The sequence below is a fragment of the Gracilinanus agilis genome, chromosome 2 (genome assembly GCF_016433145.1).
Source record: "Gracilinanus agilis isolate LMUSP501 chromosome 2, AgileGrace, whole genome shotgun sequence".
NCBI classification, from domain to species: domain Eukaryota; kingdom Metazoa; phylum Chordata; class Mammalia; order Didelphimorphia; family Didelphidae; genus Gracilinanus; species Gracilinanus agilis.
Window position 1 is genome coordinate 643,707,518 of NC_058131.1, and position 22,777 is coordinate 643,730,294.

At 37.9% G+C, this 22,777-nt stretch overlaps 1 protein-coding gene across 1 annotated transcript in view; it reads left to right on the forward strand.

The window, feature by feature from the left end:
* Nucleotides 1-4,803: 4,803 nt before the first annotated feature.
* PDE6C (phosphodiesterase 6C) overlaps nucleotides 4,804-22,777 on the forward strand; it is an 86,580-nt gene continuing 68,606 nt past the window's right edge. The window contains exons 1-8 of the mRNA XM_044662636.1: nucleotides 4,804-5,283; nucleotides 11,509-11,661; nucleotides 12,350-12,439; nucleotides 15,421-15,561; nucleotides 16,185-16,259; nucleotides 17,758-17,822; nucleotides 17,943-18,009; nucleotides 20,977-21,024. Of these exons, the coding sequence (XP_044518571.1) occupies nucleotides 4,804-5,283; nucleotides 11,509-11,661; nucleotides 12,350-12,439; nucleotides 15,421-15,561; nucleotides 16,185-16,259; nucleotides 17,758-17,822; nucleotides 17,943-18,009; nucleotides 20,977-21,024 (1,119 nt within the window). The remainder of the gene's footprint in view (nucleotides 5,284-11,508; nucleotides 11,662-12,349; nucleotides 12,440-15,420; nucleotides 15,562-16,184; nucleotides 16,260-17,757; nucleotides 17,823-17,942; nucleotides 18,010-20,976; nucleotides 21,025-22,777) is intronic.

Below are 22,777 nucleotides of genomic sequence, written 5' to 3' on the forward strand. Positions count from 1 at the left end.
TCTCTCTCTCTCTCTCTCTCTCTCTCTCTCTCTCTCTCTCTCTCTCTCTCTCTCTCTCTCTCTCTTTCTATCATACTGTGCATTATCCTATTTAAAAAAAAAGTTCACCCCTAGCCTGAGACTTGTGGATGTTCATCAAGCAGGAATTGAACTCTTTTTTTTGTACATGTTGTTGTTTTTTTTAAATAACCCTTCCCTTCTGTCTTAGAAGTAACAGTGAGACAATTGGGATGAAGTGACTTGCCTAGGGTCACATTACTAAGAAGTATCTGAATCCAGGATCTCCCATCTCCAGGCCTGGCTCTCTATCCACTGATCCAAGTAGCTGCCCCAACCATCTACTCTTAACTTTATACTTTGTTTTCGAGATGCCACAATAAGCTGAATAATGAAAATTTCATTCAGTTGCCTACTGTTATAGCAATATGGCAGCCAAAGATGAGTTCAACTATTTTTCCCCTTAGAATGCTTTGAATTATATCAAAGCAATCAAACAGCTAAATTCATTTGGCTAAAAATTTAGGCTGTCTGTGCTTAGAGAAAACAACATCTGAATTGTCCCTGGAGTGACCTAGTTTGATTATCTAAAGAAAGGTTTGGTCATACCTATTTCTCCTGTCAAACCAAAGCAAATCAGAGGCAGCTGGGTGATTCAGTAGCTAAGCCTGAAGTCTGTGTGTGTGTGTATGTGTGTCGTTTCAGTCATGTCCAACTCTTTGCGACCCCATTGGGGGTTTTCTTGGCAAAGATACCGGACTGGTTTGCCATTTTCTTCTCCAGTTCATTTTACAGATGAGGAAACTGAGACAAACAGGGTTAAGTAGCTTGCCCTGGATCACACAGCTAGCAAGTGTCTGAGGTGTTCTATTCCCTGTACCACTTAGCTGTTCCATGGAGTCAGGAAGACTGAATTAAAATCTAGCCTCTGGGGGCAGCTAGGTGGCTCAGTGGATAGAGAACCAGGTCTGGAGATGGGAGATCCTGGATTCAAATGTGGCCTCAGAACTTCCCAGCTGTGTGTAACCCTGGCAAGTCACTTACCTCCAATTGCCTAGCCTTTACTGAATTTTTGCCTTAGAACTTATACTTGGTATTGATTCTAAGACAGAAAGTAAGAGGTTTTTTGTTTGTTTGTTTGTTTACTTTTTCTTTTTAAGGTAAGGGTTTAAAAAAGAAATTAGGTTCAGATACTTCTTACCTGTATGTGACCCTGGGCAAGTCACTTATCCTCTGTCTGTTGTAGTTTCCTTTACTGTAAAATGGATAAATCTCACAAGATTATTGTGAGAATCAGATGAGATATTTGTAAAGCACTTGCCATATGCTTGGCACTTAGTAAGTGCTTAATAAATCTTCATTTCCTTCTCTTTCCCTTCTTCCTCTTCCCAATCAAATGTCTTCACTTAGTTAAGAGAAAACAAGTGTGATAGGACCAACTGTTTGGTCCTCTTGGTTCAAATGTGTGTGCTGGGAAGAGTAAGAGTAGGAATTAGGGAGAGGAAGGAGAATTGTGGAATAGTAGACCAGACCAAGGAATCAATGGGTTAAGACAAAGCCACATCTGAAAGGTAGCTTTAGTGTGATGATCTCAATAAAATCAAGCACATCTACTCTCTCTGTTTTTACTTCCAAACAACTTTTTTTGGCAAACATTTTCATGAAAAATACTTGGCTGTAATGAGATATCAATAAAATGATCCAAAAATCACATAAAAAATAAAGAAAATAAAACACATTTATTTTACTCTACAATTCAGCCTGCTATTTCATAGACTAAATTGATATTTAATAAAAGTGTAAGCCATTTAACTGTCCTTCAACCAGGCACAGTCTAGAGACCTTATTTTGGGGTGGGGGGGATATTTTTTTCTTGCAAAAATTTAATTCTTTTATTGTAAACCTTGAAGTAATTAAGCAAATATAAGTTATTATAAAAATACTATGTAAATTTAAGCTATTATTATTTTAATTATTTTTGGTAGATGTAATCTGAATTAGAATCAAACTTTTAAATAATATTTTCTAAAAAATTTTTATTTTAGTCCTATACACTAAGAAAATATATGTTAAAATGAATTACTTTTTCTGGTTTTCTGGCCTAGACTTCTAAAACAGATATTTTTATGAATCTTTTATTGTAATCTTCTTCCATAAAACTACTCTAGTACTCTAGAGTATATAGATACTCTAGAGTATCACGATGGCATGGAGGTCTCCCTGTATCCATGAAGGCTAGCTTTAGTGCTTTTCTCCATTTTTGCTTTTGGATGGTTAGTTAGGTAACACTACTTCTGATTTTACACCATTCTTGTCCATAACTTTTTGAAAATGGGCTGGAGCTCTAAACTGATGTTGCCCTTGGCTGTCATGCCACTTGTAATAAGACAGAATATTTGCTAGCTGGTGTAGTTTCTGGGTTCTCTCAGCACCTTCATTGTGTTGATTGTTATACATAGTTTAAACTTTCCAGAGAAGGTGATAATCAATGTTATTACATTTATCTAGTAGCTCTCATTTTTTGAAAACAATAGGTTGAGTTGGATAACGATGTTTTCTCAAGTTCTTTTTCAGTTTCTCTAGAGGATTATGTATCTGTTTCATGGAAAACTCTGGCCAAAAAATTCCTCATCTAGTGTCCACCTTCTGGTCAGGAGGCTCGCCATATTTAAATATTTAGGCTCCTCAAATGGGAGACACTGTTGGGATTATACTTGAGGTCTTTCCTGCTAAGGCTTATGTTGCCTTGGTATAACTTCCAAGAACCAAGTCGCCTCCATGCCCTAATAACCCAGATACTTACTTTATCTATAAAGTTTATAAGAATGACAAAGCTATTCTGATTATTATGATATTCGAATCAACTACAAAGGACCTATGAAGGAAGATATTAACTACTTCCAGAGAAAGATCTGATGCATAGTATGGTACTTTCATATAGATATAAATATATGATCTATCTATATGTAAATAGATAGATATAGTCATAACTATATCTGTATCAAATATCAAATAACAATATCAAATGATGGCTTTTTCTAGTTCAGGATAGAGAAAGAGGGTGAGAGACAGCTTAAAACTTAAAATGTAACAAAAAAATTTAAATTAAGTTAAAAAATAAGAATGATCTATTAATGCATTAAAGGCATTCTCAGAAAAAATACTAGAAGGGAACAAGAAGACTTTCATCGATTTTTTTTAAAACAACAAACCATAACTTCATAATCACACAATTGACAATTATAGAAAACATACCGTATAGAAAATATAATTGTAAACACCCAGGGCAAGGGGTGAACTAGCTACAAAATCCCCTGGGATCTAGTTTGTCCTAGTTTGGGAAGAAAAGAAATTAACTCAAAATCAGAGCATTTTGTGGTCAGCCCATCTCTTGCCTGGATTGTTACATAATCAAAATCTAATATCCTATTTGTTTATCCTTTATTTATTACCCAAAAAAAGCATTTAACTCAAGAGCACAGAATCTAGTTTTAAAGACTCTCTTTACACAAGGTGTCTACCATGTACATGTAAAGATTCCATGACACTTAGACCAGCAATAATTTTGTTCAATAGTCTGCTAAATATCAAAGTCAAACAAAGTGTCTTCAAAGATGCTGACTAATATCGTGGATGAAGTCCTGAGCAAAGACCAAAGAGAATCCATCATTCATTTAACAAATATTTATTATACACCTGCACTTTGCAAAGCATTATGCTGGGGGCTGGGGATACAGGTACAAAAATCAAGCCGTCCCTTGACCTCAGAGAGCTTGCCATGTATTAGGAGGAGATAATATGTTCATGGATAAGTAAATGGAAGATATATACAAAATCAACCTTCAAACCACAGGCATTCGCTAAGAGACTTATGTGCCATGCACTGTGCTCAGTTTTGGTTAGGGAACTAACAACAAGGCTCCTGCCTGCCATCCATCATCAGAGCATTAGATGTATTCTTAAAATAGGGGAAGTTAAGAATATCATGTTTACAATGTAAATGGTGACACAGTGGATTTCTCCATCATTCTTCCCTGTTATAGATATTATTTTGTGTTGCATCATTAATAGTAATATCTACATATCATAAATGTTGATTCAAACACACAACATTGAATTCTAATGGCTAAAACTTATACAACTAACATCCTATATTATTATGCCTTGTTTCATAACTTACTTCACAGTCACATCATTAAAGATTTTGTTTAAATAAAGTTTTCTTCCTTGATTAGAATTAAAGGTCCTTGAAAATGGCCCACCTTTCTGAAGAAGTAGGACACACTTCTAAAATCCTTATTAGCAGTTTAAAATTAAAGAGAGTCTTTGCTTCAATGAAAAGGCAGTCGCTTTGCAAAAAGGATACTGAATAAATACAATTTCTGAAATTCCCTCGAGTTTTGTTCTTGCTGAAGACGTTAATCAATGCTATGCCACTGCCTAGGACAGTCATTTGTGATTTGAAGTCTAAGAATGGATTGATCTAAGATGCTCAAATGATTCTCTCAGGATTTAGGAGCTAATTATGCCCACAGGGTTTAGTGTCCTGAACATCTCTTAAAGTCACAGCTTCCAGGCTACCCTGCTAAGAGGACATTAAGCCAGCACCTTCTGTCACATCTTTGGGATTTGAGAAGGCTGGGGAGCTGCTGCAAGATGTCTCCTCTGGGAAGTGGTACCTCTCTTTCGCCGTTTCCTCAGTAGCCTCCTGTGAGAGCGTGTGTCCCTCCACTCCCATCACCGCTGCTGTTATTATTTCACAAGCAATTCAGTTCTTCAGAAGCCAAAGAAAAGGGCAAAGACAAAATGGGTGAGATCACCAAGGAGGATGTTGAGAAATATTTAGGAAATAACCCTCAGTTTGCTAAGGAGTATTTTGACAAAAAGCTGCGGGTGGAGGTGCTGGGAGAGGTCTTCAAAAGCAGCCCGGCGTCCCTCAAGGACGGGGTCTCCTTCCATGAGATGACCCAAGTGGAGGAGTCAGCCGTGATCTTTGAGATGCTCCAGAACATGCGCGAGGAAGCAGCCAGTATGGAGGCAGTGGTGCACAAGGGTCTAAGGAGGCTATCCCAGTTGCTGTCTGCCGATCGCTGTAGCATGTTCATTTGCCGATCACGCAATGGAATTCCGGAGGTGGCATCAAGACTGCTCGATGTGACCCCAACCTCCAGGCTGGAGGAGAACCTCGTGCCTCCTGACAGAGAAACTATTTTTCCTCTAGACATTGGGATTGTGGGTTGGGTTGCTCATACCAAAAAATCCTTTAATATTCTGGATGTAACCAAGGTAGGTGACCTGAGCACAATATGAATCATTTGGGTTTTGTTTTGTTTTTTTTTTTCAGGGAGGTTCTCATGGAAAAGCAAAACATGTAGCCTCGGGACCTATGCCTATTAGCCCCCTCTGTTACCTGGCACAAGTAGGGAGAGGGCTAATAAAGGAAGCTTCTTCCTAATTTTGCTACCCTCTTTTCCTGTTATCTGATAGACAAGATCTTGGGGCTTCCTGAGGGCTTATTAAACCCACATCCCACAGTTTCTGAGGTTGGCAGATTGTTTGTTCCAAATATGTTATCAATTCATCTGTTCTTCCTGGTGAGTAAATGTTTTTCCCCAGGGTTGAGCATAAAGTGACTAACTATTTGCCTCATGAAATCTTCTGTGATGCCAGGTTAGGGATCCAACTGGGGCATTCTAAGGAAACATTGCCAGTAAAGACAAAAGGTATCTCAAAAAACAAGTTGGGTGTTTTGGGTTATTTTTTGTTTTTGTTTTTTAAGAAAAGAACATTCTTCTCAGAGAAGACTAGCCCTGGTGCTTGTGGAAAATGCAACTAGAATTGTTTCTAATCTGGAAGTATGATCCTGGTAGGAAAAAAATTCCCGAAGGGAGCCAAGTTTTGGGGAGATGGCAGTAGACTTCTACAAAGGAGAGTGTTGGGGTAGAAAAATACAGAGAGATTATTTTCCAAAGTGAGAGAATTTTGTCTTTGTGCCAGGATATCTTTAAATTAGAATGTGTCCCCAAAGTGACTCTTGGGGATAAATTTTGCTTGTGATGGTTACCAAGTGGGTAGACTCGATATTACCTTCTTTTCCTTTAGAAGTCAGGAGTCCTGGGTTGAGTTGCCTCACTAAGAACTTATTTACTATAGATGTGAATTTTAACACAAAAACTCTAGAATCAAAGATGTCGAAGAGCCCCCAGAGACCATTTAATTCTAATGTCTTCATTTTCCAAATGTTTGGACCAGAGAAATTTAAGGAGTTTGTCCAAAGTCCTATAGAACACTGAAACCTATAAACTAGGTCTATGATTCCTATTATGGGCAGCTAGGTACAGCAACGGATAGAGTGTTGAGCTTGGAGTTAGGAAGACTCAAACCTCATGAGTTCAAACCTGGCCTCAGACACTTACTGTAAGACCCTGGACAAGTCATTTAACTCTGTTTGCCTCACTTTCCTTATCTGCAAAATGAACTAAAGAAGGAAATGGCAAAACCCTGCAGTTTCTTTGTCAAGAAAACTCCAAATGGGATGTAGACTCTAAATGATCACCCTACTACAAATATTAATAATATGGAAATAGGTCTTGATCAATGACACATGTAAAACCCAGTGGAATTGTGTTTTGGCTATGGGAGGGGGTGGGACGAGGGAATGGAAAGAACATGAATCAGGTAACCATGGAAAAATTTTCTTAATTACTTTTTAAAAAAAGAAAAAAAAAGGAAACCTCAAATGGGCCCATGAAGAATTGGACATGATTGAAAAATGACTGAATAACAAAATTGATTCCTGTTCTCCCTTTGTTTCTTCCTTTAAAAATATGCTTACTTGTTTGTCCTACTTTAATGCTACTGAGATTGTTCCTCTATTTCTCCAGATATGAACCCAAGTCCTCCTGCCTCCAGGCCTAGTACTCTATCCATTGTGCTTCCTAGCTGCCCCTACACAGTTAATTTTAATATAAACCTCATGAACTGCCTTATCTCTGCCTTAGCTCATGAACCCCTACCTCTAGAAAAGGATCCTGAAGAGACCCATATACAGATTTCTGAAAGCCCATTCCCCTCTCCTGGTGGGAAAAGAGGGCTTCTGGGCTGGAGATCACTTCTCCATTCATCGGCTGCCCACCTTTTAATTATTTTTATCACTTATTCACTTATGAACATGTTCTTCTCTCATGAACCTGCTCTTCTGTCTGTAGATTACTCACAGCATGTTGAAGAATTTCAACCTAGGTTCCAAAGTGAGATGCTAAAGGGAAGTTCAGATTTTTCAATTTCTCATCATTTTCATAGTGTTGTTTCCAGCTTCTTTCCCCAAATCAATTCCTATTAAGGGGCTCTTCTGTCTTATTAATTTCAAATTTCCACTATTAAAAATGTGTAATTTCAATATCTGAGGATTATTTGGTATGTGAACCAAGAAAATGGTGTTGCAGACTCAACATAGTGAGAAGCAACACGATAGTGGATGAAGGACTTGGAGTCAGAATCCTGGCACCATTTTCTAATTCTGCTTCTTGATCACAAGTCTCTCTACTTCTGAGAGCTTCAGCTTCTTCTATAAAAAAGGAGATTGTAATACTTACACTATGTGCCTCATAGTTGCTTTGTGGAATCAATTTCAGAGTTGGAAGGGACCTCAAACATTTAATACAACCCCTAATTGACCAAGAATTCTCATGACATACCCAACCAACCTTCCACTGAAAATCTCTAGTGAGAGGGAACATGGTACCTACTAAGTCAACCCATTGGCTGGTTTTGTGATTGGGCTGGCTATAACTTGTAGAGAAGGTGCAAACTTGTTTCTTGGTACCTGCAGACCTCTGAGATATTGTGGATTTGGTTCCAGACTACCAAAATAAAGCAAATATTGCAATAAAGTGAGTCACATGAATTTTTTTCCTACTGCATATAAAAGTTATATTTATACTATTTTTAAGTCTATTTTTTTAACCCTTAACTTCTGTGTATTGGCTCATAGGTGGAAGAGTGATAAGGGTGGGCAATGGGGGTCAAGTGACTTGCCCAGGGTCACACAGCTGTTTTAAGTCTATTAAGTGTGTAATAGTATTAAGTCTTAAGAAATGTTCATACCTTAATTAAAAATACTTTATTGCTAAAAAATGCTCACCATCATCTGAGCCTTCAGCAAGTTCTATTCTTTTTGCTGTGGGGGAGTCTTGCCTCAGGACTGAGGGCTGATGACTGATCAGGATGGTGGTGGCTGAAGGTTGAGGTGGCTGTGGCAATTTCTTAAAATAAGACAACAATAAAGTTTGCCACATCAGTTGACTCTTCCTTTCACTTGCACACCTAGAGGCCATTATAGGGTTATTAATTGGCCTATTTTCAATATCGTTGTATCTCAGGGAATGAGAAGGCCTGAGGAAAGGGGGAGAGACTGGTCAGCTAGTAGGTGGAGCAGAGAGAACACATACAACATTTATTGCTTAAGTCCCCCATTTTACAAGGGCCAGGTTTGTGGTACTCCCCCAAACGATGATAATAGTAATATCAAAAATCATGATCACGCCGTAACAGATACAATAATCATGAAAAAGTTTAAATATTGGGAAAATTACCAAATGTGACAGATATAGCACATGAGCACGTTCTGCTTAAAAAAGATTTGCTCAACATAAGTTGCCACAAACCAGGCAACAAAGAGCAAAGCACACTAAAATGAGATGCATGTAGAGAAAGTTTCCTCACTCAAGTCTTCCCTAGAGCAGTGACCGCACAAGTCTAGTCACCATCTCCTATTGTAATAATAACTCTGACAGCAAAACTATTTGCTAATAATGTCTCACAATTTTATTACATTCTTCTTCTTCTCTGAGGCCCAAAAGGCCAAGATGTTAGCAGAAATGATAGCGAATGTCTAGCCTAGAGCTATATATACTTCATCTCCAATGAGCACAAAAAAGGGCACAGGAAGAAAAGGAAATGGGGAAAAAATCTTGATAATATAGACAGGGCCCAGGAGTGGACTTCTACAAGACCACTTTTCCTAGAGAATTATCCTGAATGGCTTTGATGTAATCCTTTCTGAAAGTGAGAATTATCCGTTCTGCAGAAACTTTCAGATCTATGAAAAATAGCTACTTAGATTGTCATTTGTGCTCACAACTATACAAGTAGGCACCAGAGTTGCATATAGGCAGCCAGATACATTGACTAGAATACTAGATTTGACATTGGAATGCCCTGAATTCAAAATCCAGCTCTGACACTTATTATTAGTTTGTGATCCTGCGCATTTTCTCAGGTCCACCTGTAAAATGGGGATCATATTAGCATCTACCTCAAAGGATTGTAAGAATTGAATGAAATAACATCCAATAAGGACCTTTGCAGACTTTTTAGTAGGATAAGGTATCAGTTATGATTATTCCTCTCTATAATATTACCCTGAAAATGCATTCTAACCAGGGCTATACTGGAGTCTGCTCTAGCTGGCTTGCAAGTTGCATTTTTGTTGTGAGCTTTTGCACCTCAGAAATCCCGATCACTACAGATCACAAACTTGCTTTATTATTTTGTTGATTTCTAGAGTGAATAAAGCAATCGTAATGCAAATGAAACTTAAAAGTATGTGCACATATTTCCACACACACACCCAAAATGGTTGTTCATTTTTGTTTTTTCCAGCACACCTATATATTGCTCCATAAACAGTGCTTGAGTGCTTTAGAAAATTTATGGATTTAAGTTATCACCACATTGGAGTACTGGTGACTGGAGAATAATAATAAAAATTGGCATTTATATAGAGTTTTGAGACTTGCAAAATACTTTACATCCATTCTCTCATTTGAGCTTTACCACTGCTTTGGTTATAACCAAATCCTACCATGAAGGTCACAACCTATCACGTTCATCTGTCCCATGAGACTTTTGGCAATCTCTTCCCCTCATTTTATCACATAGGGCCATGAAACAAACTAGGAACCTTCCTTTCTTTCCCTTCAAACAGTGGGAATATCAGTGGAACACACGTACTCTCGGTTATCCTTCATCCTCACTACCTGACCAGCCCATATCTCAGTTTCCTTAAAATTCTACTAATAAAGCTGCAAAATCCAACTCTAACTTCATTCAGCCAATCATCCATTTAGAAAATTGCTCCGGTGGAATCACTCCCCAATCCCACTTTTATTATATGGTTTCATTTGTGGCATTGACTTGTTGCCAAGGAGATAGATAAGAAGGATGGAGACTTTCTCAGGCAAAAACCACAGTCTTTGATCCTTCAGGGAATTTGACCTTATGACTGATGGGGCCAAACTTTGGCCCTTCCCCTCTGAGGGATTATGGGAAAGGAAATCAGAGAAGTAGGTAAACAAGGGGCTGGGGTAAAGGAGGAGAAGTAGCCAGAGAAGCACATGAGCAAATGGAAGTGGAAGGCAGAGCTCTGAGCCCATCAGTACCAGACTCCAAGACTGGGCTGAGTGAGTGGATATTACATGTGACATAAAGGAACAGAGGTTGTATTGCTGACTATATCGTCCACCCACCCAAACCCCCACTACAGACTCTAAGGTGTTTATTCTTCATTCTTCTTTTCCTTTTAGGTTTCTTTGGCTCTTCTCATGCCTTTCTGGGAAGGGGATGTATGTGTGAGCTTGCTAATCTAGGTGTACCATTGCTGAATTGAATCAGAGAAGGAAAATTAAAGGGCATCTGGGAGGAAAAACAAATTTTAAACTGTCATTTCTTATTTTTTTATTTTTATTCATTATTTAAATATTTATTTAAAAATATGTTTAAATACTTAAGTATTAATATATTAAATAATTATTATAAATTTTATGTATAATTATGAGTAATCAATATATTGAATAACATATTAAATATTAAAATATTGAGTATTAAAATATTGAGTATTTTAAATATTTAAGTATTAGCTATATGATTGATTTTCTTCCCCTCCCCCTCCTAGAGCTGACAAGCAATTCCACTGGGTTGTACAAATGTTATCACTTGATACCTATTTCCATATTATTCAAAAACTCTCATATCTTGCAAGTTTTTTGTGTTTTTGTTTTTTTTAACCAACAATGATTGGGGGACTCAAAGCAGAGGGGGAAATTATTTTTCTAACTCCCCAGGGCAGAAAGAGAAAACTTCTATCAAGATCTCTCTAGGCAATACGTCCATGAGCCGGCAGTGGCTGGGTAGTGAGTAGGGAGGTGCGTTCTGACTAGTTTGGGATGGCGTTGGAGGGGACGCCGTCCTATTTTACTTCCCTCTGTTTTTTGGAAAGAAAGCCATTCTTCCAAAAGGGGAGAAGTTGAGGGCGGGAGTGGTTTAAAAAAAAAAAAAATCTCACCCAAAGGAAGAGTAGCTCCCCTCATCCAGGATTGAGGAAGGAGGCGAGCGCCAGGGAATGGTAATATCTAAAGTCTCCTTTTTCCCAGAACGAACGCATGCCCTTACGCAAAAGGCGGATCTGCCTGAACGACTTTAATAAGTGCATAAATATTTCTTTTATTTCAGAACAGCCACTTTTCTGACTTTCTGGATAAGCAAACTGGTTATACCACTAAGAACATGCTGGCAATGCCTATCACGATGGGCAAGGAGGTCCTCGCTGTCGTGATGGCTGTGAACAAAGTGAACGCGCCCGAATTTACGAAGCAGGATGAAGAGGTAAGAGACGGCGAGGAGCAGATGGAGCTTCCGTTTTTAATGGACCGGGATTAGAAACGAGACTTCGTCCTCCTCTGCTTCTTGTCTCGGAATGAAAGGCAGCGTGGCATAAAGCCCACACGGCCAGTCTTGGAGTCAGGGAGACCTAGATTTGAGATCTGCCTCTGCTGCGTATTTAAGGACAAGTCATTTAATTTATCAGAAATCCAGGCATCTTGAAGCCTGTAAACTATATTAAATTCATTAAATAGGTAGTGGTCTATCTAGGGAAGCTAGGTGATGGAGTGGACTCAGCTCCGTGAGTTCAAATCTGGCCTCAGACACTTACCAGCTGTGTGAACCTGAGCAAGTCACTTAACCCTTTTTGCCTCCGTTTCCTCATATGTCAAATGAGTCCTAGAAGGATATAGTAAAACAGTCCAATTTCTTTAACAAGAAAATCCCAAATGGGTTCACAAAGAGTGGGACACAACCAAACAACAAATAATCTATCTGCATCAGTGGAAGAAGTTTCTATATAGGGAGTTTACTATATTAAACCTATATATTTCTGATATGTAACCTATATATCTCCCCCTCTAATGAATTTAATATTAAACCTATATATTTCACATATATATCCTATATATATCCCACTCTGATGAATTTAATAATTAATCCTATTTTTCTTTCCTTTTTTTATTTGTAGGTTTTTTCCAAATACCTCAGTTTTGTTTCTCTTGTTCTAAGGCAGCACCACATGGCATATCTCCACAGTATTGAAACTCGAAAAACTCAGGTAAAGGAACAATGAAGCCAGTCACCAAAATATTGTTTTGCTAACAATTCTGAGAAAGGTACACAAGGGGCAATGGGCCCAAATTTCTCCAGAATCCCTAGGAGGTGGCGTGGGGATGAGGGTTGAGATTGCTGAGGCAGATTGAGAGCTATGTAGAGATAATTTAGCTGTGCCACAAATAATCTCTGTACTGCTCTTCCTAGGCTTGGTACTGTTGATTATGGTCTGGCCCAGGGCCTGAAGTCCAGCCTTTTGATTTTGGGGGGAGAAGGAGAAGTTGTTGAATATAATCAGTCAATAAGCATCTTAAAGCACCTACTATGTGCCAGGCACTCTACTAAGCAGTAGTTGTAAACAGGGAAATGGGAGCATATAGATAGTGGGTACTATGGTGGATCAGAGGCTGATAGACTGTGCTGGTGTTTCAAATTCTGTGCCCAAGTATGTACGAGGTTCTAGTGCTATTTCCAGAGAATGATTCTAGTGCTAGGGGCTTATGATGACAAAATTCTTACAGAAATGAGACACCTGATGGGTCAATTCTGAGCCTAAAGTTGTTCTTAATGGAAAAAAAAGAAAGAGAAGGAAATCCAGAGCCAGTGCATGAAAGAGAGAGAGGGTGAAACACACAGACAGACAGATAGAGGCAGAGAGAGACAGAGAGACAGAGACAGACAGACACAGAGACAGAGAGTGTTTCTGTGAACACATGTCAAAGGCTTGTCAAGGCAGAAGGATGTCACCAAATCTTGTCATGATTGCTCTAAGGCTGTTCCCTATATTTGGAACACCTGTTCTTACCTTTTCCTCCTAGAATGCCTTGTTTCCTTCAAAGCTCAGCTTAAATTTTGCCTCTTACATGAGATCTTTCCTATGCCTACAGTAGCTAGGGTTTCTTCTACTTCTCAAAGTGTCCTCAGATTTTCATAAACTCATGTTTTTTATATACTTTTATGCACCTATGTTCTCTCTCCTAATGGAATGTAAGTTCCTTGAGGACAGAAACTGTTTTGTTTCTGTCTTTGACTCCCCATCATTTAACAAAGTGCCTGGAACATAGTGGATGCCTAATAAGACCTTGTTTTTAAAAAATAAAACAAGGAGGCATTTAGATGGCTCAGTGGATAGAGAGCCAGGCTAAGAGATGGGAGGGCCTAGGTTCAAATCTGACCTCAGACACTTCCTAGCTTTGTGACTCTGGGCAAGTTATCTAACCCCCATTGCCCAGTCCCTCTTTACCTTTTCTGCTCTAGAACTAATACATTATATTGATTCTATGATGGGAGATAAGAGTTTTTAAGGAATAAATTTTTTTTAAAAAAAAACCTGACAGCCTTCCTGGAATTTTATATCCAGAACCAAATACAAGACTAGATATTATTTGTCCTGGATAAAGTATAGTAGATTTGTTATCAAATGAAATAGCACAGCGAAAGTGCTTTATAAACCTTGAAGCAATATAGAAAATTAAATGTTAATATTATTTTCTTCCAGTTCTGAACTCTCTTAATGCATTCTAAGTTTGTACTAGATTTTTGGTTGCCCATATAATATTTTTGACTCACATGAACTTGTAGTCCACTAAAACTCTGAGATGTTTTTCTGACAAGTTGCTATTTATGCTTTCTCCACTGTGCCACTTGTGGAATTGGTTTTTTGAACCCAAGTATAAAACTTTACATTTATTCCTAATAAACTACATCTTATTAGTCAGTGCTCAATCTCATCAGTCTTTTTTAATCCCAACTTAGTTGTCCAATATATTATCCATCTTTCTTAGTTCTATGTCATGTGCAAACTTGATAAACATCTCTGCCTTTTCTGCCATCTCTGCCTTTATTCAAATCATGAATATAAATGATAAAATGGATATGATCAAGCATGGATTTCTGGGACCATTTATTGGAGATCTCCACATTGAACCATTAATAATTATTCTTTGGGGTTCATCTATTCAACTTATTCTGAATCTTCCTAATTGTACTCTAATATTATCCAAATCTTCATATTTTTCACAAGAATAGAAACACTTAGTCAAATGCTTTGCTAAAATATAGATAAATGTATATTTACAATGTCCTCCTGATCTACCAATTCCAGGTATAAAAAAGTAGCAAAGTTAGTCTGATATGACCTATTATGAAATAGTAATGGTATGTATACTCACAGCTTCCTTTTTATGATTAAATCATCAGTTTAATAATACATTCCAGTATTTTGCCAACAATCAAGCCCAGCTCATTAGCCTACAGTTTCCATCTCCCCTCTCTTTTCTTTTTTGACAATTCGAACACTTAGGCCGCTCAGTCTCTGCTTCTATTCTTCAGAATTTTTTAAATATCACTGATATTGGCTCAGCAATTGCATTTGACAGTTCCTTTGTTTCTCTAGCCTGTAATTAATCTCTCAACCAACATTTATTAAGCACCTACTATGTGCTAGGAACTGTGCTAAGCATAAGTTTATTATGGCTTTCTATCTGGACCACTAGGCACTCTCTATCTCCTCATTTATCTTTGGTATCAACTTCCTATTAGCCATTTTTGTTCTTTCCTTCCCATTCTAAACATCATTCTCCTTGGCAAAGAAAACAGAAGTAAAAGATAAATCTATAAATAGGAAGCAAAAGACCAAAACTTGCCCTCAGTCCTTCTTGTTCACTCTGCCCCTTTCTTAGTTACCATTTTCAGAGATTTATACATTCAAGTTTTCTCTTGGTACAGTTCTGCATGTTAGAATAGTATACTACCTTTTCTGTCCCCATTGTTTAATCCATGAAAGATGTCTCCTTACTGTATTTTCAGTTATCCACTCTCAATTCTACTTTAGGGAGAATTGGGTACATTGGAAGTCTGTTTAATATATTCATAAAATATCATCATAAATAATATTTGTTTTGCCTGATGTAAATACTCTAATCTTTCTAATATATGTAGAGACTATATATTTCATTCTTTCTTTTTTCTTACAACTATTCACAGGTCCTTTTATGGTCGGCCAACAAAGTATTTGAAGAACTTACAGATATTGAGCGACAATTTCACAAAGCCCTATATACCATAAGAACCTATTTGAACTGTGAAAGATACTCCATTGGCCTACTGGACATGACCAAAGAAAAGGTTTTCATCATTCCATTGATTTTTCCCCCTATCTACAGTCTCGTGTGAATCATACACTCATCATAGAAAATGCAATTAGCTTGACAATTTGCCCGATCTATTTAAATGACTAGCTAAAAATATATTGCAAGTGCTTGTCTCAGATTAAGTTGCAGCTCTTGGCTTTGTGACAATTTTTTTTAATTTAAAAAGAGAATCTTTGAGAGTGCTTATCACTTTTGGTGAAGGATAGAGAGCTTGTTGCTCACCTATTTGTAATCCATGGTAGTTAAACCCCATGTCTATTAATGATCATTTTTTCTTAATGTCCTTGATATTTGAAGTGGTGTAAGCAAAAAGCTGTAGTGGTATAGAAAGAATACTACTCTAAATTCTAGTCCTAGTTCTACTGACTAGTTAGCTGTGTGACCTTGGGAAAGTCACTTAACTCTCTTTTCCTGTTTCTTCATCTATAAGGTGAGAGTGTTGTACTAGATGACTTCTAAAGTAATTTGGACAATTCTATGTCTGTGAGTAGGAAATGCTTCAAAATACACTAACTATATGATCACACAAGATGTATCTAGAACATATTGATTAGTGAACTATTTTGCTGAATAATATTCAAACCTAATTGTTTGAAGGAGTTCTATGATGAGTGGCCCATCAAGCTTGGTGAAGTAGAACCTTACAAAGGTCCCAAGACACCAGATGGCAGGGTAAGTTCAAAGAAAGGCTTTCCTTGACTCATTTCACATTGTACTGGATGGAAGAAAATCCTGGGTCCTGGTTCTATTTTGGGGAGAGATTCCACACAAACAAATGTGGACTAGGAGAGTCACTCATCCAATCATTTATCTATCCATCCATTCATCCATCTATCTATCCATCCATCAATCCATTTAGCCATTAATCTATTCACCCATCCAACAAACAAACTATGTAAAATCCTGTGCTAGATTTTGGAAAAGATGTATACCCTGGAGCTCACCGTCCTAACTGGAATTGATGTTTTTGGTTCACTACCTCAGGAAGACAGCAGCCATACTTTACTTCACTCCCTATAACCACTTTGTAATTGCAGGTAGCCTCTGAAAACTTCCTTTACCTCTAGTTTAGTGAATTCAACAACCATTCAAGGTTCATCTTCAACCCCCTTCCTCACTTTCTTCTAGCTCCAAATATTCTATGGTTCTCTTGAGCACTGGAGAAACTTGAGTTCCATACCAAGGGGACCATAAAACATTCATCCTTGCCATTGTTCCTGGAAGAATTATGTCAATCTATGCCTCCTCCTCCATGATTCAAATCACCATCCCTATAAATTTCAAGACCTAAGCACCCCTCCCTGATCAACAATTCCCTATATGTACGGTCTCCCAGTATTAGAATGTAAACTGAGGGCTCCTTTTATTTATATCTCCAGTGCTTAGCATATAGTAAATGTTTAATAAACACCTTTTCATTCATTCACTTAGTCAAGACATAGTCTCTATCATTATGGAACTTTAGGGGGCAGCTGGGTGACTCAGTAAATTGAGAGTCAGTCCTAGAGATGGGAGGTCCTAGGTTCAAATCTGACCTCATACACTTCCTACCTGTGTGACCGTGGGCAAGTCACTTAGCCCCCATTGCCTAGCCCTTACCACTCTTCTGCCTTGGAGCCAATATGTAGTATTGATTCCAAGACAGAAGGCAAGGGATTTTATTTTTAAAAAATTATGAAACTTTATTTTACAGATGGGAAAAAGCAAACTCTCACTTAAAATTGAGCTAGATATGACTTTTTGAGATCAAATTTCAATCTTTATCACGCTATTTCTGTATCACTGAAACAATCAAAGTTAAAAGTTTGGGGAAGGAAAAGATTAAATCTGGTAATATTATGAATGAACATATTCTTCCCTACCCCCCCCCCCCAAATTTGACTAAAATTCAATTTTTTTAAAGAACTAAATTTAGTCAGAAATAGGTTTATTGTGTAGCTAAGTAGGCAGTGACTTACTCTTAGTTCTGTTATAACTTATAATCCATAGACACAGACATTTATATTAGGAAGAAAAGATATCTTGGGGGAGATGAGTGGTAGAGAAGATGCAAGACTCTCTGCTTTAAAGTGTCCTTATGAAAAATATTTCTCAAAATACAAGTTTCTTACAAGAAAGAGGCTTCTTTGTTCCTTATAACTATGGTTCTTAACCTGTCCCTTTCATTTAGGAAATTATCTTTTATAAGATTATTGATTATATTCTACATGGAAAAGAAGAGATCAAAGTCATTCAGTAAGTATTCTTATGAATGAGGTTGTGAGTGGCAAATGATTTTTATCTCATTTACTGACAGATTTTATTTAGCTCATATTTATCTGTCCCATAATTTCCTTTTTCTTTTTTTAACCTAAGGACACCTCCTGCAGATCACTGGTCTCTTGTTAGTGGGTTGCCAACATATGTTGCTGAACATGGATTTGTAAGTTTCTTTACAATTATCATTTATCAAACTGCATATACCATCTGATGCTAGTAAAAAGATTGAAAATAATACATCAGGGGACAAGTGCAGCTCAGTGCTTAGCAGGCCAGGATTAGAGATGGGAGGTTCTAGGTTCAAATCTGACCTCAGACACTTCCTAGCTGTGTGACACTGAACTCCCAACCCTTACTGACGCCTAACCCTTACTGCTCTTCTGTTTTGAAACTGATACTTAGTATGGATTCTAAAACAGAAGATAAAGGTTTAAAAATAATAATACATCAGGATATGGCTACATTAATTAGACTCGGGACAAGCCCTTCTTTCAACTGGGAGACAAAGTGGCATGTGTCATAAAGCTACTCAAAGTCTTCTAACCTCCATATTAGAGAAATGCCAAAGGAATGACCAGTCAGTCATACAACCAAGTTTATAACCTAGGAGTCTAGATTCTTACAGCAATCTTTCCATTATATTATGCTATCAATGTCCTATCAATGGCCTCCTAGTTATATTGTTCTTTTAAAAAATATTTAAATCTTTTTAAGGGTATCTTTTGTTTTTCTGACACCTTCATTTTCCAGCCTATCTCTCTCCCCTCCCAAATATTAAAAATACATGTGCATATTTTAAGTAGTTCAATAAAACCATCACATTACTAATGTTTGATAATATATGCACTATTCCACACTCATAGTCCCCTCCCTCTGCAAAGATGAGTAAGAGAAGGAGCACTTTTTATTTCTCTTCTGGGGCCAGACTTGGTCATCATAATTACATACCATTGAGCTTCAGGTTTTTCTTCTTTCATGTAGTCTCCTTCTAAAATGTCTCTGTTTTTCTCTTTCATTTCTTTCCCCTCCCATACTGGATACTCATGAATTACCTAAATTACTAGCTGTTCCATGCACTTAGTAGAATGGATTAAGGATGAATCCTCGATTTTCCTTTTCGCTTTTTCCTAGCTCTAAAATCTTTGATTCTCTGAGAGGTGGAAGAAGCCTGAAAACCTTAGAGATTTCTCCCATGTTAAATACCTCCTTCTCCACATCTGTGGTGGCTACTGCCAAACAGTTTCAAGGCTCACTCGTCATAACATAACCTTCCCTTGCTTATATTAAATCACAAAAGTTGGAAGCCCTATTATCCAACACTATTGTGTTTTTTTGTAAACATGCAAAAAAAAAGTATCTCAGAAGTAAAATGAATTAACTGACCAAGATCACTCAAGAAGCTGGTGGGAGAACCCAGATCTCTTGACACCCCAGTTCACTGGCCTAGCCTCTATCCCATACTGCCTATCATTTTAAGGACACATTTCTTCTCATCCCTAAATGTCCTGCCCAGTTCAGGCTCTCCAAATTTTTCTGTCTTTCTATTCCTACCGATTCTTCTCCTGGCTTCTGATTCCTCATTCATCTGCATCAGTCAGTCCATTCTCATAACATCATCACTAGAGTCAGATTTTTCTTTCTGTTACCATGGATTCAATTCTTTTTACATCCTGACACCTGAAGTGTGTTTTTATGGTGCTTACTTGCATGATTTTTCCATTTCCTCTAACATTTTCTCTATACCTTTGGCAGCTTCCATTAAGTTTTGGCCACCTGGGCTGAGAGTCTCTGTGACTCATAATGACTCATGAAGATTTACAAAGCAGTCATTGTGGACCTATTTAGAATCTAGACCTTGTGTTATTTTCCTTCTGTCAGTAATTTTTCTATGCTTCAAGTATAACTTTAATAGGCTATGTGGGGGGGGGGGGGGAAGAAAGGAAAGAAGGAAAGGAGGGATGGGGAAGGGGAGAGAATGGGAGAAGGGAGAGGAGTGAGCAAGGAAGGGAAGGAAAGGAGAAAAAAGAAAGAGGAGGGGCCAAGAGGGGTAGAGAAAACAAGAAGGGAGAGAGAAATGGAAGGGAGGGAAGAGGGAAAGGGGAAGTGTTGGAAAAAGGGAGGTGAGAGCAAGGGAAGAGAGAAGAGAGGGGAAGGAAACGAAGGGAGAGGGGAGGAGAGAAAGGAGACGAGAAGAAGGGAAGGCAAGGAAGAGGAAAGAAAGAGAGGTGAAAATAGAGGGGAGGGAAAGATAGAAGGGAGCCAGCAGGGAAAGTGGGAGGGTAAGACAGAGTAGAGGAGTAAGTAGGACAGGAGAGGGGAGAGGAGGAGGAAAGGAAATTTGCAAGTAATTACTGACTCAAAGCTGAGTAACAGCTCCATTATCTGTTATTTGGGAACCCAAAATAGCAAATAATGAATGTCATCTTGTGCATACATTTAAATATAAATGTCTAATATTCTGAGAGTTCACAACATTTAAAATAATGAAGTCATACTGTGAAGACCTAATTCAGAAGAAGCTGGGGAACTATCTAGTTTCCTAGCTCTGCCCTCCCCTCCTTTTTCCCTAATCCTATTCTGTATCGGAAATACAATCTCCAGCATCCCCTAATGCAAACCACCATTTTGAGCAAGGGTTCCTTCTAGTTCTCATCCCAGTGCCAGCATCCTAGTCTTCCTTGTAGAGGGGAAATAAAGCACTTTGGTTTCCAATGATTTACAAATCAGTTTTCATGCAGAGGTATGTCAACAGATAGTGCTAAATGTCAACAAATGATTTAATTAAGCAGAATAAATGTTAATGTCAATAAGGAGTCAATGAATATTTGCTATAGATAAGCTACTATTTGAAAAATCTGTCTGGTTCATTAAGAATGGACTATAAAGAAGTCTATGAGACTCTTGGTGCATTCTGAAAGAAAACAAATGGGCTTCAGTTTTCACACAGCTGGTTAAGTTTGAATGCTTTAATGACACTATTTTAATGAATAATTTTGTTATAACACTTCAGATAAGTACCAACATAATATATTTTAGTTTCAAAGCTACTTGCTATATTTGATTTGAGTTTCTACTTCCTCTTATTGTTATCAATACCACTATTTCTGAAGGTTCTTTCTTTTCCCTACAGATCTGTAATATGATTAATGCACCAGCTGATGAATATTTCACATTTCAGGTAAGGTACTAGCCAGCTCCATCTTCACCTTCCTCCTCTCCTCCCTTTTCTTCCCACTTCTACCCTAGGGGATAAGAAGACTCATGGCCTTCTTAATAGGTCATAAGATTTAGAGAAGCTTTCTTCTTCTTTTTTTTTTCCTAGCAATCAGCTAGTCCAACCAACTCTTTTTACAGATAAGGAGAATAAGGCCCAGAAAGAGGAAGCCATATGACAAAGTCACACATGCACCCAGGAACAGAGCTCCAATTTGAATCTTATTCCAAATTCATTGTTTCCTAATTCTTCATTTAGGACCAATTTTGATTGATATACCAATTTTATTGGCTGGTAGCTGGGAGTAAGGAACAAGTTCATTTATGGCAACTGATCAACAAACACTTATTAAGCACCTACAATAAAAAAAGTACATGCGGAAGATTTTTTGTTATTATTGAGTCGTTTTTTAAATACTCTGACTCTTTATGACCAAAATTGGGGTTTTCTTGGCAGATATTGGAGTGGTTTGCCATTTACTCCTGAGTTCATTTTACAGATAAGGAAACTGAGGCAAACAGAGTTAAGTGACTTGTCCAAGGTCACACAGGTAGTAAGGGCCTGAGGCTAGATTTGAATTCAGGAAGCTTCCCTGATGATGAAGATACAAAAGAAAAAATGAATTTCTTTCCTCAATTGCTGTTGATACAAGTACTTAAGAGGAGGGAGGAGAGGGAGAAGAAAGAAGAAGAGGGATAGAGAGATGGGGAATAGATGAGGCAAAAGAAAGGAAAGAGGGAGAAGAATGTATCTCGCTCTTCATTCTGGCCCTCGGGACCCTGCATTCTAGGGAGGGGTCATGCCCCTACTGCAGTGCCATTTTTTCCTCTCAATGGCAGAAATATTCTTCCTTCATCATGAAATCAGTTCCTTTGGAAGGTTCTTGGGCTTCACCAAAATTGTTTAGGTTTTGTTGTCCTAATTGAACTTTTGCTGCATCCAAGTCCCCCATCCCCAAACCCCAAAGTATAGCTTCCATTGCCTGTGGCTGTGCCCTCTCAGGCTACTCATCATTTTGCCTTCCTGAGGAGAACTTCTCTCTTCGGGCTTGTTTTCTTAAGCCTATAATTTACAGACATATATAACATATAAACTGATCTATAACATATAGAAACATAATATATTACATAAAGATATATAACCTATATGTAGGCATGATTTATATAACATAGAATGAGATATGTAACATAGCTTATAATAAATAAAAATATAACTTATAATACATAACTAATAATATATAGGCATATAACTTAAAAATATATAATGTAAATTATAAAGGCATAACTTGTAGCATAGAGAGACATATAACTAATAAAATGAAACATAACTTATACAGAAAAATAGACCTTTCAAAGTCGTCCCAATGTTTATGATGCAAATGTCCCTTCTATGCAATCTGCTAAAGATAAATTCCACCCCCTGTCCCCCAACCCCCACCCCCTGCCATCTTCTCTCCTCTCTCATCCCATGCCCAGAGACTCAGAATCTGTCTTCTTCCCTGCCTCAGTTACGGTACTAATCCTCCAACCAGCCTTTCCTGTTCTCCCCATTTTTTGGAGCTTTCTCCATCTCCCCCTCCTCTAATTCCTTCGTATGTTATCTTCTGTTTTGCCCAATAGAATTAAGGGCAGAAACAGTTTCATTTTGTCTGTTTTCCCATTGCTTAGCACAGTGCCTTGGCATATAGCAGGGGCTTAATAAATGTTTGTTGACTTGT